This window comes from Patiria miniata, unplaced genomic scaffold, assembly GCF_015706575.1.
Source record: "Patiria miniata isolate m_02_andy unplaced genomic scaffold, ASM1570657v1 HiC_scaffold_5, whole genome shotgun sequence".
Taxonomy (NCBI): Eukaryota; Metazoa; Echinodermata; class Asteroidea; order Valvatida; family Asterinidae; genus Patiria; species Patiria miniata.
Genome location: NW_024037072.1, coordinates 10,892,276 through 10,906,982, shown reverse-complemented (window position 1 = coordinate 10,906,982; position 14,707 = coordinate 10,892,276). Strand labels below are relative to the sequence as shown.

The window sequence follows — 14,707 nt, the reverse complement described above, 5'->3', positions numbered from 1 at the left end:
GTATGCATCGAAATGAGCCAATTTGAATAGATTTGGCTCCCTTAAACAAGGCATACAGACAGAATTATTGCTTTTCATGCATTTTATTCATTAATAATAACACCACTCAAAATGCAAAGAAGAATGTTAAAAACATAACCAATTGAAGTTTCAGCTCAGTGGATATTTCACTTTTCGAGAAAACAATGGCAAAAAAACATGCACAAACTTTTGATGGCGAAACACGATTTCGTCCATAAAATAGGCCTATGTACAGAACTGTTTATTTCCAAAAATCAATCAATTGGCTGGACGTTTGAATTCACCCACAACAATTCTTCGTTTCTAAATGAAATATAGTCAAAAGGAATAATTTCACAAGGTGTTTAGTACAAGTACCATCTTTAATCTCAGTTTTCGGGGTAGTAGTTCGGTATATAGGTTACCTTTGAGACAGGCATAAATTGAGATCAATTATCATGTGTGCCATTATACAACTTCGCTGAACGTTTTTTCCAACATGTCGTTATAAATCGCACATAGCTGTCGGCAAAATATGACTCTTAAACCATGAACTACTTTCAAAATCAATTCTATTATGGAACGATATATCTAGCAAACGTTTGATTCATTTACTAACGCGGACACGCAAAGTTTTGCACAAATGTGTTAATAATTTTACAGTGTGTCGTATATCAAATACAGTGATAACAATATTTCAATTTGTGATATGACTTCAATTTGTGAAGGTTAGATTCTGAAGTAAGTTCAATTTCTGCACCAGAACTAATATGGGTTTGCAACAATTTTTTATTTTCTCACCTAAATACATATTTGTAAAAATCTTAGATGTTCTTAATGTCCACAAGGAAAAGGATCAAAGTGGTCTTTGTTTTGGCAGTTGGTGAAAATGATCGTTTTGTGTTTAGTCTTCTAGATGTGAAATATTAAATCATTACCATTTGCCTCATTTAATTTTGATTTATTTATTTCAAAATTGTGAAGAGAAAAATAGATGTATTTAAAGTATATTTGAAGAAAAAATAGTGCAACTGCAAGATGTTCATGCAAAGTTAAAAACCTAGTTTGCACTGGTTTATCGGTTTATCACCGAAATATCAGGGATAACTTAAAAAGTGGTGAGAACCCTGAATTGAACTAACTCAGCCAATCCTGGTCGAAAACAATATCCTTGTCTTGTTTATTCACCGAATTTTTAATATGAGTGTATAACGAGGGGCGACACACGACGGGCGACGCGCGACGGATGACGGGCGACGCGATGGACGATTGTTATAAACCTTATTATAATATCAAACTGTTTGAAGATGCAAAATAACGATTCAATATAGTTGTACCATGGTGACATAGAAGCCAGTGGTAGCGTTCTGCTCGACGCCATGAGGACGAGGTTGTCTTTGAAATGTCACGTTTGGTGCGGAAACTGAAAATATGGTTTAACGGTCGTTGAAACTCTGATTGAGCTGCGGAACAGAAAGTCGTTAAGGTGTAATTGTGCTCGAGCTTTCGTGATATCAGGCGATCATGCGCCAATGAGGCCTAAATGTATATAAGGCCTTGTTCGAAACGAGCTCCCAGAGTTGCGACTACGTCTGCTGTCAGCATTTCTCCACGTATTTGCAGTGCCGGGACGAAGACCTAGACAATATCCCTAGACGAGATATTCGGATTCGGCCTTATTGGCTAAACCGTGGACAAGTAACAAGCCATAACGGGATAGCGTTCTCATTGAAGTTTAGGCTCCAACTTACAGGACTTTTACAGGTACGTATGTCAAACTTTTTTCTTTCTGCCTCAAAATTCAGACAGGGATTCTGTACGTATACATGTATATCTTTTTGGGAACAGAATAATAATAACAACAATGTAGTGCTTATAATAATTATAGCGCTTTATACCAAAGGTCTCAAAGCGCTTCACAGTGCAGAAGGGGTTCGGCTTGGGTGTGAATACCTCCAATGACAAGGCCAAATTATATGCAGTTCTAGGCCTATATTTCGCACCTGGTATAATGGTGTCTGCTTGTCCTTTCACATAAACCGCTGTCTGTATAATGGTGAAAAGGGTTGTAGGTTGTATCATTCTCCACAGCATATAGGTAAGACTAAGAAGCATATAGGTAAGCCCAAAACGATAATTTCTTGTGTGAAAAAAATCCCAAAATCTTGTGTCAACCCTATCACTAAACTGAAAGCACTATCTGATACTCGTATTGCAGCGAACTCACATGGACCAGTTTGTATGAGAATAGCCTAATGTAGGCCTATGTGCACACAATTTTTTTCAAACGTCAGTTTAGTACACACAAAAAAGGAATCACTGCATAAAAAGTGGCCATGTATTTCATCTTTAAAAACAAGACAAAGTTACTGTACCTAGTAACCACCCCGACACCAGCTTCTATATATAGACAAAACTGTTGTTGCAATCACGACTATCGTATTTAACACAGAGCCATAAATTATGGACGGCTGAAATGAATGGTTTAATCCTGAAATATCTTCAGTAACAGCCTCATGGCAATAATGATATTGTTGAAATATTAGGTATTCCTAATGCGGTCAGGGGCTCCAAACTTTATGTTCAAATACATGCAGAAGATACAGACCATGGCATCGGTCGTGCTATCCACCCTACCCCCGATCTCGAACGAGACAGACCCAACTCCGCCGCTACTCGTCGCCGACCCGTCTTTCGGCCAGCCTTTCCAGAAGGCCATCGGCGTCTTCACATTTGTGATAATCGCAGTGGGTCTCGTGGGCAACTCGGCCGTTATCTTCATCGTGGTGCGCTACCGTGACATGCACACGACGACCAACTTCTCCTTCGCCAACCTTGCGCTGACTGACATCCTCCTGTTGATCTTTCAAGCCTTGTCCATCACCCTGGACACATTTGGCTACGGCGTGTCGGTGAGCCTCAACTGCTGGCCCACGTTCTACCTTCGACACGTATGTATTGGGGCCGTACTACACAATTTACATGCACCTTGTTTCAACCAATTTACTATAAGAAAAGACAGGCAAAATTGAATTACTTGGACTGTTCGGAGGATTTTTCATGAAGCATTTGAAAATGTACTTTGACCTTCCTAAGCTTCTTTAGCTCGCAAACCATTTTTGTTGTGATTACGGGAGACGTATAAACTAATACGAAGTTACCACTTACCGTTTGAGTCCTTAATACATCAGCAGTGGTACAACTCTTTTCAATTTTATTATGGATAAAAGCTTTCATTGCCCTGACACTTTCATCCGATGACAGGTTATTGGTGAGGTGACGGGTCTTACGTTGGCGATGATGTCATACGACCGATGGAGATTGGTTGCGTATCCGCTGGAGGCCGTCAAACACACCGAAAGACGCAAACGGGTCTTTCTGTTCGGTATTGTCATTCTGTGGGCTGGTAAGTGACATATCAGGCAACGGCCAAAGAAACAAAAATTAAGGACTTCTTTCTAGTGATTTAGTATTCACGGTTACTATTTTGAAGGTCTTGATCTGTAGTTCGTTTCCTGCTTTTGTTTTGCTCTCAGTGTCATTTGCGATGTATGTTCCGGTCATCTTCTACTCGGTCAAAATGGCATCCCTTTTCGCCTTTTGCACCATTTGGTTTCCTTGGGAATACGGCCAGAAGGTTTTCCAGACCTACACCGCCATCACAATGTACATCGTACCGCTGATTTTCATCTCCGTGTGCTACCTGCAGATCTGGCTGAAGCTTCGACAGAAGACACCAGGTTCCGCTTTAGCGTCGGGTACCAGCACGGCCAGAAGCTCGCAACGCATGCGCCGAACTCTCCGTTTAATCATGGTTGTGATCGCGGCCTTTGCACTGTCGTGGCTACCGTCTCGCGTGCTCTTGATGTGGGTGGTGTGGGACCCCAATTTATATGGCCACAGTCCCGTTTACCTAATCGGCTCGGGCATAGCCAATATGATCATCTACCTGAACAGTGTGGTCAACCCTTTCATTTACCCATTTGCCGGTACCGGTTTCAGAAAACACCTTCCGGCATACTTACGCGGAATGCTTGCGCGCGATCAGACGGTTTCATCACGAACCACGCCAAAAAGAAGTGGCGATAACGCGCAGATCAACGCGTTTACCGCGATGGCCCCTTCTCCGTGTCAGCACACGAGCATGGAGAGTCTGAGCGTCGGCTGCCAGACCTCACCTCCGCCGCCGCATGCATCGAAATGAGCCAATTTGAATAAATTTGGCTTCCTTTAAATAGGGCATACAGACAGAATTATTGCTTTTCATGCATTTTATTCGTTAATAATAACACCACTCAAAATGCAAAGAAGAATGTTAAAAACATAACCAATTTAAGTTTCAGCTCAGTGGATATTTTACTTTTCGAGAAAACAATGGCACAAAAAAACATGCACAAACTTTTGATCACGAAACAAGATTTCGTCCATTTGAGCACAAGTAGGCCTATGTAAAGAACACTTTATTTCCAAAAATCAATCAATAGGATGGACGTTTGAATTCACCCACAACAATTCCTCGTTTCTAAAAGAAATATAACCAGAAGGAATAATTTCATAAGGTGTTTAGTACCAGTACCATCTTTAATCCCAGTTTTTGGGGTAGTAGTTCGGTATATAGACATAATAACCAGCGCCTTGAGTACCTAATTGTTGGTAGATACGTGAGCTATATACGACTCCGTTATTATTATTATGTATTATTATATAGGTTACTTTTGAGACAGGCATAAATTGAGATAAATTATCATGTGTGCCTTATACAACTTCGCTGAACGTCTTTTCGGACATGTCGTCGGCAAAAAGTACTCTTAAACCATGAACTACTTTCAAAATCAATTCTATTATGGGACGATAGATCTAGCCAACTTTTGATTCATTTACTAACGTGGATACGCAAAGTTTTGCTCAAATGTGTTAATAATTTTACAGTGTGTTGTATATTTAAAAGAGTTAACAAAATATATTTCAATTTGTGACATGACTTCAATTTGTGAAGGTTAAAAGTAATTTCTATTTCTGCACCAGAACTAATATGGGTTTGCAGCAATTTTTTATTGTTTTTTTTTTCATCACCCAAATAAATATTTGTAAACATATTACATGTTCTAATGTCCCAAAGGAAAAGGATCAAAGTGGTCTATGTTTTGGCAGTTGGTGAAAATGATCGTTTTGTGTAAGTCTTCTAGATTTCGTGTAAGTCTTCTAGAAACATAGATGTATTTAAAGTATATTTGAAAAAAATAGGGACAGGTATTCGTATATTCTGTTTATGTTTGCAACATACATTAAAAGCGAAAGAACCAGTATAGTTTGTATAAAATTACGTATTTATTTATTCCTATTCATTAATTTGTTTGTTTGTTTTTTCGATCGAAAACTGTATATTCAAGTGCCCTCATATTTAGACGTTTTTTTGCAAAGTTCGAGGAATTGTTTCGCATCTCGCTAGTGCTACATGTTGTAGTGGCTTAAATTTATTTATTGGTAGAGTTACCATGTATAGACGAGGCTTCGCCCCGCCCGATTGAGGGGGGGGGGGGGAGGGGATCGCGGTTGAGGGGCCTGTCGCCCGCCAGATTTGTGTGCGTTGTTTGCCTCGCTTTGATTTTCAAGATGGCGTACCCTGAGAAGGTCTATTGTCCCTCTTTTGTAGGCACTCTAACTTTTTAGGATGACCTCCCATATGTTTTGTTCACGATGTCAGTTGTGGACCTTTGGGAATTGTTGACCCTATATTGTCCTCTATCAACATCCCCTGTTGAATGCAAAAACAAACCCACATACACACACCCTTTCTTCCTTATAGTATAGCGAGGATGACATAAATGTTAATTCAAGTTGCGATTCATCGATATTTTAAATGAATTAATAGTGAATTGACCGGATATTATTTCCGCTATACAGTATTTTGTACCATCTACTTTATCAGAGCGTGTCTTTGTTAGTTGTTTCAAATAACACCTTCCGGCATACTTACGCGGAATGCTTGCGCGCGATCAGACGGTTTCATCACGAACCACGCCAAAAAGAAGTGGCGATAACGCGCAGATCAACGCGTTTACCGCGATGGCCCCTTCTCCGTGTCAGCACACGAGCGTGGAGAGTCTGAGCGTCGTCTGCCAGACCTCACCTCCGCCGCCGCATGCATCGAAATGAGCCAATTTGAATAGATATGGCTTCCTTTAAATAAGGCATACAGAATTATTGCTTTTCATGCATTTTATTCGTTAATAATAACACCACTCACAATGCAAAGAAGAATGTTAAAAACATAAGCTGTTGAAGTTTCAGCTCAGTGGACATTTCACTTTTCGATCAAACTTTTGATCACGAAACACGATTTCGTCCATTTGAGCACAAGTAGGCCTATGTAAAGAACACTTTATTTCCAAAAATCAATCAATTGGCTGGACGTTTGAATTCACCCACAACAACTCCTCGTTTCTAAATGAAATATAGCCAGAAGGAATAATTTCACAAGGTGTTTAGTACCAGTACCATCTTTAATCTCAGTTTTCGGGGTAGTAGTTCTGTATATAGGTTACTTTTGAGACAGGCATAAATTGAGATCAATTATCATGTGTGCCTTTATACAACTTCGCTGAACGTCTTTTCGGACATGTCGTTATACATCGCACATAGCTGTCGGCAAAAACTACTTTCAAAATCAATTCTATTATGGGACTATAGATCTAGCCAACTTTTGATTCATTTACTAACGTGGATGCGCAAAGTTTTGCTCAAATGTGTTAATAATTTTACAGTGTGTTGTATATTAAATAGAGTTAACAAAATATATTTCAATTTGTGACATGACTTCAATTTGTGAAGGTTAAAAGTAATTTCTATTTCTGCACCAGAACTAATAAGGGTTTGCAGCAATTTTTTTTTTCATCACCCAAATAAATATTTGTAAACATATTACATGTTCTAATGTCCCAAAAGAAAAGGATCAAAGTGGTCTATGTTTTGTGTAAGTCTTCTAGATTTCGAGTAAGTCTTCTAGAAAAATAGATGTATTTAAAGTATATTTGAAAAAAGGGACAAGTATTCGTAAATTCTGTTTATGTTTGCAACAAACATTAAATGCGAAAGAACCAGTATAATTTTGTATACAATTACGTATTTATTTATTCCAATTTATTAATTGTTTGTTTGTTTTTTCGATCGAAAACTGTATATTCAAGTACCCTCATATTTAGACGTTTTTTTTGCAAAGTTCGAGGAATTGTTTCGCATCTTGCTAGTGCTACATGTTGTAGTGGCTTAAATTTATTTATTGGTAGAGTTACCATGTATAGACGAGGCTTCGCCCCGCCCGATTGAGGGGAGGGGGGGGGGGTCGCGGTTGAGGGGCCTGTCGCCCGCCAGATTTGTGTGCGTTGTTTTCCTCACTTTTATTTTCAAGATGGCGTACCCTGAGAAGGTTTATTGTCCCTCTTTTGTAGGCACTCTAACTTTTTAGGATGACCTCCCATATGTTTTGTTCACGATCGTAAGTTGTGGACCTTAGGGAATTGTTGACCCTATAATGTCCTCTATCAACATCCCCTGTTGAATGCAAAAACAAACCCACATACACACACCCTTTCTTCGTTAAAGTATAGCGAGGATGAGATAAATGTAAATTCAAGTTGCGATTCATCGATATTTTAAATACCGCTATACAGCATTTTGTACCATCTACTTCATCAGAGCGTGTCTTTGTTAGTTGTTTCAAATAACAGTTGGTAGAGCACCTAAACGGTAATCCGAAGGTCGCAGGTTGAAACTCCGCTCCACTCAATTTCTTTGTTCAACCATAAAATAATTATAATACACTTAGTCAGTTTCCCTGTGCGGTTTCTTTACAGATTTGTATTTAAAAGCCATATCCTCTCAGAATGATCCCCGTTTACTATTTCCGAGGTTTCCAACATTGCTAATGGGCAATTCCACGGTAACGTAAATAATAATACCCAAGAAACTATTGAAATAAAGATAGGTGCCTGCAAAATTAATGATAATAAATGAAAAACGAAAACAACCACAAAAAACATAATTCACGAACACAAGATTACCACAGAAATAGGCCCATCACCTCAATCCTTAAAAGTTCAAATACACAGTATTTGAACACTTGAGTATATTGGTTACATGTTCACCGACAACTTTTAATAATAATAGGTTCAGTGGTTTACCTAAAGGGTTGGGGACCGACCATGCAGCCTACATTTAAGTTAAAAACATCTAACGGTAGACCTGATGGCATCAGAATCATTATGCTTTAAAAAATGTCCATTTTTAGGTGTTGCTTTTAATTGAGCTCTAACTTCAATGTTTGAAATCAAATTAGAGTAGTAACAATAAATAACTTATAAACATCCAAACTGAGGTTGTTAACTTTGGCATAATTTGTCAAAAATTGCACCTCACATGTCTTACACATGTAAATTGTATGAAAGTGCCCAATAGTACTTTCTGCCATCTCATTTTTGACAATTTGCTTCTAGAATGGCTTCACAGAAATTGTATCTTTCCCTATTGTCCATGAATGGTGATGGCAGCAACCTTATGATTTGATTTTCTGCAACCACTCTTGTAGGAGTACCCGGTACATCGACATATATGTACCGTGTATGTACATGTACATTGTACATGTTGTACATGCCTGTGCCAACCTTTGTAAGGAACACCTTGCCCTGCTTATCCCGCTTTTGTGAAGGTGGGTTACATAAATGTCCTTTTAATGCTCATTATACATGAATGTTCTTACAGTGATTTTCATTTTCCAAACATGAGCACAAATGTTGTAACATTTGATGAAAATAACATTTGTCCTTCCGTTACCGTCCTTCCGTTACCAATTTGGTAACGGAAGGACGTAATTTAAGTGCATGCAGCAGCCACCGGGCATGATGATCCAGCAGTGTTTTAATTACAATCGTTCAATAATTTGAACCTTACCGACTTGATATAAGCAAGCATTACAGAACTATTGTTTAGGCGTGGGAGCCTTTCCGTTAGGCCTATTTGAGTAAGCAATTTCATTAATGCAGAATTAAATACATGTAACCATGATATATAACACTCGTCTTTACAGCTGTTAAGGATGTTTCTGAATATTCATACCACTTTTCATATTACATTTAAAGTTGGTATATGTGCTTTTCCAAAAATTCGCTGCTCTTTTCCGAACGAAATGTAAAGGAATATAATGTCCTGTAACAAATAAATTTGCTTGTTTATTTTTGCAGGCCTTTATACAGGTTTAAAAAGTGGTTTTAAATGACGCGCTCCAGTTCAGAAATTGCGCACACTATAATTCAGAACGAATTCGGAGCGTCCCGCTCTTAATTCAAAAATTGAGCTTTACTGATTATTTGTCGTGTGCCAATTTTTTTCGTGTGATTTCTCATTGGAAAGCTCTTAACTAATGTTAACGCTAAAAAAATTATCAAGCCAATTGTGAGAAAAGTATGTTTTGCCTAATTCATTTTGCAATTTTATATTGACGAAGATTGAAATGAACAAACGTTGATATTAGTTGAGCAAGGAATATCCGTTTTTTTGTTAAATCTGATTTAAACTTATGTTCACATTAAGAAATCAAGAAAGACAATTATCATCATCGGTAAATAGAAATGTTAGTTCGATTATTTAATCGTTATATAACCACGAAACGTGTTTGTTAAAGTTGGTTACATTATGTATGGTATTTAATATTCTCAAGTTGCGACCTTTTTGCAATTAACTTTATGAGACCCTTATTCACAGGCCATTCTAGACTAAATAAATGTGTCAGTGTTTAAAATATTGATGTTCACACAGATTCTTCATTGATACATGCAGAAAATGGAATAAATTATGGTTAAAGAAATACAGGTAGAGGATGCTCGTTCATCGTTTGTGTCCACGAAATGGTAGAACAAGGATAGTTTAAAACTGGGTTGATTCTAGTGGTAGAGGTTGGCGGAGACTGATCAACACTGCCGGCCCAAAACCTTTATAAAAAGGCAAATCGAGATTTCACTCGTGTACGTGCCAACGAACATTATTTTTTTTTTAAATATGTGTATTTGCGAACAACACGCCACACCATTGGCGTAAATCCCGTAGTTGTGGGGCTACACAAAGAGTTGTAACGAGTCACTGATTTTTGTGACTCGAGTCGAGTCAATTCATTTTGAAGAAGTGACTCGAGTCGAGTCGAGTCATTAGGTCAAGAAGGTCGAGTCGAGTCGAGTCACTGTTTGTAGTCGAGTCGAGTCAAGTATTTAGCTCGAGTCAATTAGAGTCACAAATATTTGAACACCATACAATAAATAAACAAACACAAGACAGAAAGTCATTTTTTTTTGGTTTTTTAATTTCATATTCGGGCTACTACATGTGACTTTTCATGAAAGTGAAGAGGGGATGCCAGTAGATCGTCATTCAACTAATGGGGACACTGATCGAACCACGAACGTATATGTATACATTATTCGCGGACAACGGTGACGTGAACAAAAACCGGCACCGGCGTCAGTCATTGCAAATATTTTCCGCAAGGTTTTGCTTTTTATTTTTGGGACTCGAGTCTTATTAGCTTTCCTTGAGTCGCGTCGACTCATTCTGATGAGGAACTCAAGTCGACCCGAGTCATTTGCTCACAGTGACTCGAGTCGAATCGAGTCATTTGAAATATAGGGACTCGAGTCGAGTCGAGTCCTCGAAAATTGTGACGCGAGATAGACTCGAGTCGAGCCATGGACTCCCATAAGGTTTGTACACGAAATTCTCCCGAGGACCTGGCCCATTGAAATCGCACACACCCCATTGTCCCAGGTCTTCAGTCTGAAAAGATAACCAAGCCACACCCACATATGCTATCCACACCGTCAATCGTGGACGTCTTATTGTCCATCTTTTGTTTGTACCTTAACCTTTTAGGAAGACACCCAATATGTTTTGTACACGACCCCGTTCGCGGACATATGCTGGGAATCGCGTACGATACAACCTCGTCCCCCGGGTTGCGAGCAGTACGCACTCACTTCTACCTGCTCTCTCACCCTGGTATTGGATCATTTGCATGTGCAAGATTTTTGAACACGATGAGGAATAGTCTGGTGCATGCATATACGTTACATTAGCACTTGTATTTGTTTGCGGTGTCTGGGGTAAAAACAGCATCAATTCGTCGCGCCGTGAGTTATGGAAAAAAACGACTTTTTGGAATGTTACAAACTGGCCCGCCAATATGCAGTATCACATTTGAAAATAACAACACCAACTACACGATATAAATCCATTATTAGCAAATTGCGGTATCGAATCAGGATACAGGAAGAAAGTTTCCAATATAGGGCTTACTTTTGGAAACGAGGTTGGTTATAAAGTAAGCCATGGGGACTCGAGGTTGCGGACGATATTGTTCTCTTTTGTTCTCCAGCATTTTTCGTCCACGGTTTGAATGCCTGATGAACACGCCCACACACACATTTTCACGGGGACCGTGGGGGAAGGGGGAATTGGATCCCCTAGAGCTTTGTGTTGAGAAACCAAAGTTTTATGGTGACTTTCTAATACCTGTAGTCTAAATGTATAAATATAGTATCGAAAACGGAGTACAAACGCTTTCAATGCATTGTTTTTGTGTAAGGTTAAAGGACGTATAAGTGCGCACATTTGAATTGAAGTGTTACCAGTACTTCCACTGGATTATGGGGATTAGATCGGGCGCTTTACTTTCCTTGCAATCTTGACAACCTTTGTAGTTTGAACGAGAACATTTACGAAAACTTCGACCTGACAGTAATGACCGAATTCTATGTATATAGGCAGTAGCCGATCTAGAGGGGGTCGAGGTCGATCGCAACACCCCCCCCCCCCCCCGCCCAGCCACTGACTAGTGTTATGATAGTAGTAACATGGGGCCAAAAACAACAAATGGAATGCTAAAGTTCCTAAATTAATACCCAAATTGCTTTAAAATGCGGGAGCCAAGAGAGACTTCCTATGAATTTTCAACGCGAAAATGAATTGATTCTTGTGTAATAGCTCAATAGCATGTAACGACGCGTTTTACAATTACTGCCCGACGCATTAAGCAACATACCACTTCGACCATTGCACTTCATTGCACATAGTCTCTGTGCACTTCGGCAAAGCACTCTCTCACGGCCGAGGGTAACGAAAGTTTAACGTAAACTTGTTTTCTGCGACATCACGCCTGGGTTTTATCTTAATAGCTTGTTATCACTTCACAAGAACCGTTGCAAATAGCCGTTTAGTTGAATCCTTAAAGAGAGACAAAGATCTTATTGTGAAGTACACTGAAATGATATAAGATTTGAGGCTTTGCATGGTGGAGTATCGGTATCGTTTCGGTTTGCGGTAACACCATGTGGTAATAACTACTGCTTAGAAGATATTTTAAATAGTTCTGAAAAGAACTTGTCCTGCTTATTATCAACTTTCGCTAAGTAGTTTTTGTTCTGATAAGAATAGTCCTGCTTTAAGTTCTAAAAGAACTTGTCAGGAACTCGTCTGAACTCGTCAGGAGACTGAGGAGAGTTGGAGATGCTACTCCTTAAAGGGAATATACAACATTTGCAAACATCGAAAAATAAAACTACCAAGTTTTTACGAAATACCTTACTAGGATGTTGGTAAATGACAGTCTCAAACATCTTGTAAAATTATGGCACCTGGTGTGAAGTCATTTTCAAGAAAATGGTATTTTTGTAAACATTTCCAACGGTGGTCGGCCGACCAGCGTTGGAAAACCTAACTATTTTTCAACTACTGCTCCAAATTTACCATTTTTTTCAGTCCAAATTTTGTTTGCTATTGGTTACATGTTCATGAACGGGTGCAGGCCAGCTAGACTGGTTCCCTTGCCGTACAATTTTCCATCATCTATAAATTGATCCATTTTATCTTTTGTGGAGTCAGGGAACCAGACTACTTAAACACTTTTGTTTTTCTTGGTTTTTCCAACCTTTTCGAACACCAAACTTCAAAAATGTCAGTGTAACAATATTTGATCTATTATACTAACCTCTCAAATAGTTCATTTCTGAAAATTACAGCAAAAGCCAATGATGTACATTTCCTTTAAGTAGGCTGTGTTAGGATTGGGAGTGCTTGTATTGGTGGATTCTGATTGGTTGTCTGTTGGGCATTGTGTTTAGAGTGGGTTGCCCTGCTCGCTCGAGTGTGTCAGTTGGCTGTGAGCCCTGGGCATTGTGTTTAACGGGGATGCCCGCTGAGTGTCCTGCTCGCTCAGGTGTGTCAGTTGGCTGTAGCATCGAAATGAGCCAATTTGAATATATTTGGCTCCCTTAAATAAGGCATACAGACAGAATTATTGCTTTTCATGCATTTTATTCATTAATAATAACACCACTCAAAATGCAAAGAAGAATGTTAAAAACATAACCAATTGAAGTTTCAGCTCAGTGGATATTTCACTTTTCGAGAAAACAATGGCAAAAAAACATGCACAAACTTTTGATCGCGAAACACGATTTCGTCCATAAAATAGGCCTATGTACAGAACTCTTTATTTCCCAAAATCAATCAATTGGCTGGACGTTTGAATTCACCCACAACAATTCTTCGTTTCTAAATGAAATATAGCCAGAAGGAATAATTTCACAAGGTGTTTAGTACCAGTACCGTCTTTAATCTCAGTTTTCGGGGTAGTAGTTCGGTATATAGGTTACCTTTGAGACAGGCATAAATTGAGATCAATTATCATGTGTGCCATTATACAACTTCGCTGAACGTTTTTTTTCAACATGTCGTTATAAATCGCACATAGCTGTCGGCAAAATATGACTCTTAAACCATGAACTACTTTCAAAATCAATTCTATTATGGAACGATATATCTAGCCAACTTTTGATTCATTTACTAACGCGGACACGCAAAGTTTTGCACAAATGTGTTAATAATTTTACAGTGTGTCGTATATCAAATACAGTGATAAAAATATTTCAATTTGTGATATGACTTCAATTTGTGAAGGTTAGATTCTGAAGTAAGTTCAATTTCTGCACCAGAACTAATATGGGTTTGCAGCAATTTTTTATTTTTTTTCTCACCTAAATACATATTTGTAAAAATCTTAGATGTTCTTAATGTCCACAAGGAAAAGGATCAAAGTGGTCTTTGTTTTGGCAGTTGGTGAAAATGATCGTTTTGTGTTTAGTCTTCTAGATGTGAAATATTAAATCATGACCATTTGCCTCATTTAATTTTGATTTATTTATTTCCAAATTCTGAAGAGAAAAATAGATGTATTTAAAGTATATTTGAAGAAAAAATAGTGCAACTGCAAGATATTCATGCAAAGTTAAGAACCTTGTTTGCACTGGTTTATCGGTTTATCACCGAAATATCAGGGATAACTTAAAAAGTGGTGAGAACCCTGAATTGAACTAAATCAGCCAATCCTGGTCGAAAACAATTTCCTTGTCTTGTTTATTCACCGATTTGTTAATATGAGTGTATAACAAGGGGCGACGCGCGACGGATGACGGGCGACGAGTGACGGCCGACGGACGACGCACAACAGTGGACGGACGACGCGATGGAGGATTGTTATAAACCTTAATATAATATCAAACTGTTTGAAGATGCAAAATAACGATTCAATATAGTTGTACCATGGTGACATAGAAGCCAGTGGTAGCGTTCTGCTCGACGCCATGGGGACGAGGTTGTCTTTGAAAGG

The 14,707-nt window shown here is 38.7% G+C and overlaps 1 protein-coding gene across 1 annotated transcript; it reads left to right on the top strand.

Moving 5' to 3' along the window:
• The first annotated feature begins 2,609 nt into the window (after positions 1-2,609).
• Positions 2,610-4,204, top strand: LOC119740670 (G-protein coupled receptor 54-like). Its single transcript, XM_038216044.1, has 3 exons — positions 2,610-2,951; positions 3,265-3,406; positions 3,537-4,204. The coding sequence occupies exons 1-3, from the start codon at positions 2,610-2,612 to the stop codon at positions 4,202-4,204; spliced, it is 1,152 nt and encodes a 383-aa protein (XP_038071972.1).
• The last annotated feature ends 10,503 nt before the right edge of the window (positions 4,205-14,707 follow it).